Source organism: Arachis ipaensis, chromosome B1 (genome assembly GCF_059453495.1).
Source record: "Arachis ipaensis isolate K30076 ecotype BB chromosome B1, ASM5945349v1, whole genome shotgun sequence".
NCBI classification, from domain to species: Eukaryota; Viridiplantae; Streptophyta; class Magnoliopsida; order Fabales; family Fabaceae; genus Arachis; species Arachis ipaensis.
In genome coordinates this window covers 139,714,247-139,718,009 of record NC_142436.1, presented here as the reverse complement: position 1 = coordinate 139,718,009, position 3,763 = coordinate 139,714,247, and the positions used below count along the sequence as shown (strand labels likewise).

The 3,763-nt window shown below is 46.7% G+C and overlaps 1 protein-coding gene across 1 annotated transcript; it reads right to left on the bottom strand.

Moving 5' to 3' along the window:
- Nucleotides 1-232: 232 nt before the first annotated feature.
- LOC148578600 (uncharacterized) lies at nt 233-3,171 on the bottom strand. Its single transcript, XM_088499660.1, has 2 exons — nt 1,295-3,171; nt 233-1,211 (listed from the first exon to the last, which is right to left on the bottom strand). Exons 1-2 carry the CDS (start codon nt 2,091-2,093, stop codon nt 253-255), a joined length of 1,758 nt encoding a protein of 585 aa, XP_088355786.1. The 5' UTR covers nt 2,094-3,171; the 3' UTR covers nt 233-252.
- Between the last annotated feature and the right edge of the window lie 592 nt (nt 3,172-3,763).

Below are 3,763 nucleotides of genomic sequence, written 5' to 3'. Positions count from 1 at the left end.
CGAACCGCTACCAAATGCGAAAACAGCAAGACGGGCACAAGACATAAGCCCGCCCAGAATAAACGGTAACACGAAAACGACAACACGACAAAATAATGAAACAAGCAAAAAATCATAGCAACCAAACGACGATAACTTACAAAGCGTCAAAATACGCAACGGACAAGTAAAATTGTTCAAGGCAAACAAAACGACAAAGCACCAACAGGTTGTTCAACAAATACATTACAAAATATCCTAAGTTACGAGACTTCACTTCTTCGGCATATCAACAATTTTCCCGTCTTGGATAGTTTTGAAAACACCAATTGACGACGTCTCGAAATCAGGAGCAGCAATCTTCAGCTGAGCTTTCAGGGCGTCCTCGGTCATCAAGATGGCATTCTTCCCTTGTTCCTTGGCCACCTTAAGCTTCTTCTTAAGCTCAACGGCCTCTGCCTTGGCGGCCTTCGCTTCTGAGATAGCCTGCTCCCGTTCCCTCTCCAACGCGACAACCCGACCCTGAGCGGCGTTCAGTTGACCCTCCAATGTCATCTCACGCTCAAGAAGCCGGGGCACGGTCTCGTCGGACGCCTTCAACCTCTCCGCAACAAACGAGGACTTCTCCTCAGCAGCATTAAGCTTCCCCCCCATCTCGGACAGCTGACCCTGGAGGAGTTCAACTTGAGCCTTAAAATCATTGTTCGCCTTAACAGAAGACTCAAGCTTCCTCCGAAGCGCCTCCATACCGGATAACTCAAACTCGGCCTTCCGAGCTATCACGGCCCCACGAAGCAAGGTGCGATACATCCACCTCGCCTGCCCGGACAGCTCGGTTGCATGAAAGTGCTCTTCTGTCCCCGGTATCAGTTGGGAATCAATGAACTTAGAAGCATCAAAATTCCTCTCCATTACGGTAAGGACCCCTTCCGGGCTAGAAGACATCTTTCGCTTCCTAGGAGTGTGGATAAGCTCCACGTCGCTATCCGGTTGAGGGGTGTGAGTCGCCTGCCCGTCAGCAGGTCCCTCCTCATGAAAAGGGGAAGCCTGACCCCCCAAGCCCTGCTTTCCCGACGCTTCGGTATCATGAGCAGGGGAAGCTTGGCCCGTCTTTTCCCCTGATGGGCCCTCCGACTTGCCGGCGTCCTTCTCTCCGGCATTCTCATCATCACTAGCATCAAAAAAGGTCTTCATCAGGTTCTCAAGACCAGTCACGGTAGCAGACATTTCCACTGCAATAAACAACAAGAACGTTAGCCGTCAAACAAGAAACATAAAAAGCAAGAAACATATGCAAACAAGAAAAGGAACTCACGAATATAGCTCCGGCCGGCCTCCCGTTCACCCATGAGAAGGTGGGGGTTCACGGGATTCTTTTCAAAAATAGCAAGAAGAACGTCCGCTATCTGTTTATCTACAGCCGACAACCTCTTGTACGACACTTTCACAAAAGGATTCGACCCCGCGCCAAAGCTCCAGTAAGTCTGGATAAGGCGCTCTCCCTCTAACGACAACCAGAAGGGATGGCGACCCTTGACAGGGCGAACCTTGAAATACTTATCTTTGAAACCATGGTAGGAATCCTCAAAAAAGCTAAAAATCTTCCTACCCTGGGCAGCACGGAAAGAAAGAAACCCTTTTCTTGCTTTCCCCTGCTTGGAGGGGTTGGTAAGGTTGAAATAAAAGAGAAAAACGTCCACCGACGCCGGTAGCTCCAAGTACTCGCAGACCATCTCGAAGCAGCGGATCGAAGCCCAGCTGTTCGGATGAAGTTGAGACGGACAGACGGATATCCGGTTCAGCAGCGCCATTTGAAAATCGGAGAACGGTATCCGAACACCGACTTGTGTGAACATGGACTTGTAAAACCAAATCCAATCGGGGACACGAGGAGAATGAAAGTTGAGCTCATAAATACGCTCACGAGGAAGCGGGACAATGGCCTCGTAGTTGGCCTCCTCGTCAGTACCCCCACACAGGTAACCGGCTTGCCGGAACTCCGTCAATTCCTCCAAGTCCATCTGGTTGGGTGAACTCCTTATATCGTCTGTCACCCAAGCATACGGGTCGTAAGCCGCAGCGGATCCGGAAGACCGGGAGACAACACGAGGCATACCTACAGCGGGGTACCACTCCGTTAGTCTATGAGGTCGGGAGCCCGAAAAAACTCAGAAACTATGCCTTTTCAACTCAATCATGACCAGATACGGCTAAAAACTACGCCTACCTCACAAACCACCCAAAAAAGCCTATCCTGGAATGGTACCCCTCTCCTAACCCACCTATCCCAACACTAGAAAACACTCTTAACAAAAATAAAACCAGCCATGCAGTAGATGCAAACAACAAATTACACAATAACAGAGCATAACACAGACACCAGAAGGGAGAAATCAGAAGATTACCTGGAACGATGAAAGAAATCTGGGCTGGAAGTTGAAGCAGGAAGAAGTTCGCGCAGGAAACTTTGGATGTTAGGGAGAGAAGAAGTTGGAAATGATAAGAGTGGGGAGTGGATAGGGAGAAAACTGTTTAAAAACCACCCCCAAAAGCGCGAAAGGAAGCAGGGGCAAGATAGTCTTTGCGCACGGATTTTTTCAAATCATTATGAGCATTAAATGCCCAGCGCGGAGAACGAAACGGCAAACAGGTACCACAGCAGATCAAGAGACACGCGCACAAGGGACGCGTCCCTCCCACGATCAGCCGACCCAACGACAACGCACGAGTGTAAACGTCACGCGCCACCAATGACCTCCACGGCCATCGCTGACGCGTCGGGGGCACTGTTACGGCCTGGCCCAAAACTCACGCGGGTCAGCCCGACCCGAGTCCACGCCGGCCCAATGGTGCGTCCTCCACCCGACCCGGACACGCGTCCCGTATGGCTCGCTCACAGCCGTGGGACAACACCTTTGGGGACGTGGGCCTGCTCATCCGAAGGGCCCACCACTGACATGTATATAAGGGGGAGACTGGCTCTCCCCCCAAGGTACGTCCCATTCACACATCATTCCCTCTCCGCCTGCACATATTCTGACAAGGGCGTCGGAGTGTCTTTGCAGGTGGCACCCCCCTTTTCCATCAGAAGTGCTCGGGACCTCGCTCGCCCGGAACCAGGAGGCCACGACCAGGCGAGCCTCTCCACCCTCCGAAGTATTGACCTCAGGGTCCTGATCCAAACCGTCCGGTACCCGACTTACCGAACAAAATTAAATCAAATATAATTTTTTATTAATAAAAACAACAATAATTATATTTAATGAAATAATTTAAAATTTAAAAAGACCATATTAGATATAAATATAAAAGTAAATTTAAATGATTATTAATATATGAGGTTATGCTAGATTTTTTAATTTTATTAAGCATAAGTTAATTTTAAAAAACTCTTTTTTAAATATTTTTATAACCACCCATAACTTTTAAAATCTACAAATATAAATACATAATTTTTTATTTACTAAATTCAAATTGAAGTAATTATACTTTAAAAATGTATAAACATTTTTTTCAAAAAGCTTACCAAGCCAGAGTTAAGACCTTAGTAGTTTTTTATTCGTTTTATTAGTTTTAAATGTGAAACCTTATTTAATTATCAACTAGGCGTCAAGGCATCATTAGATCGGAAATCATGTAGATGTTCTTTCAATCTTTGTTGTCCAACTAATTGGAAAAATAATTTATTTATTTATTAAATTAAAGAGAAATAATTGGAAGGATAATAAACACAATTATTCCGCTAACTCTATAAAATTAGAACATTAAAAATTTATCCAGTTTA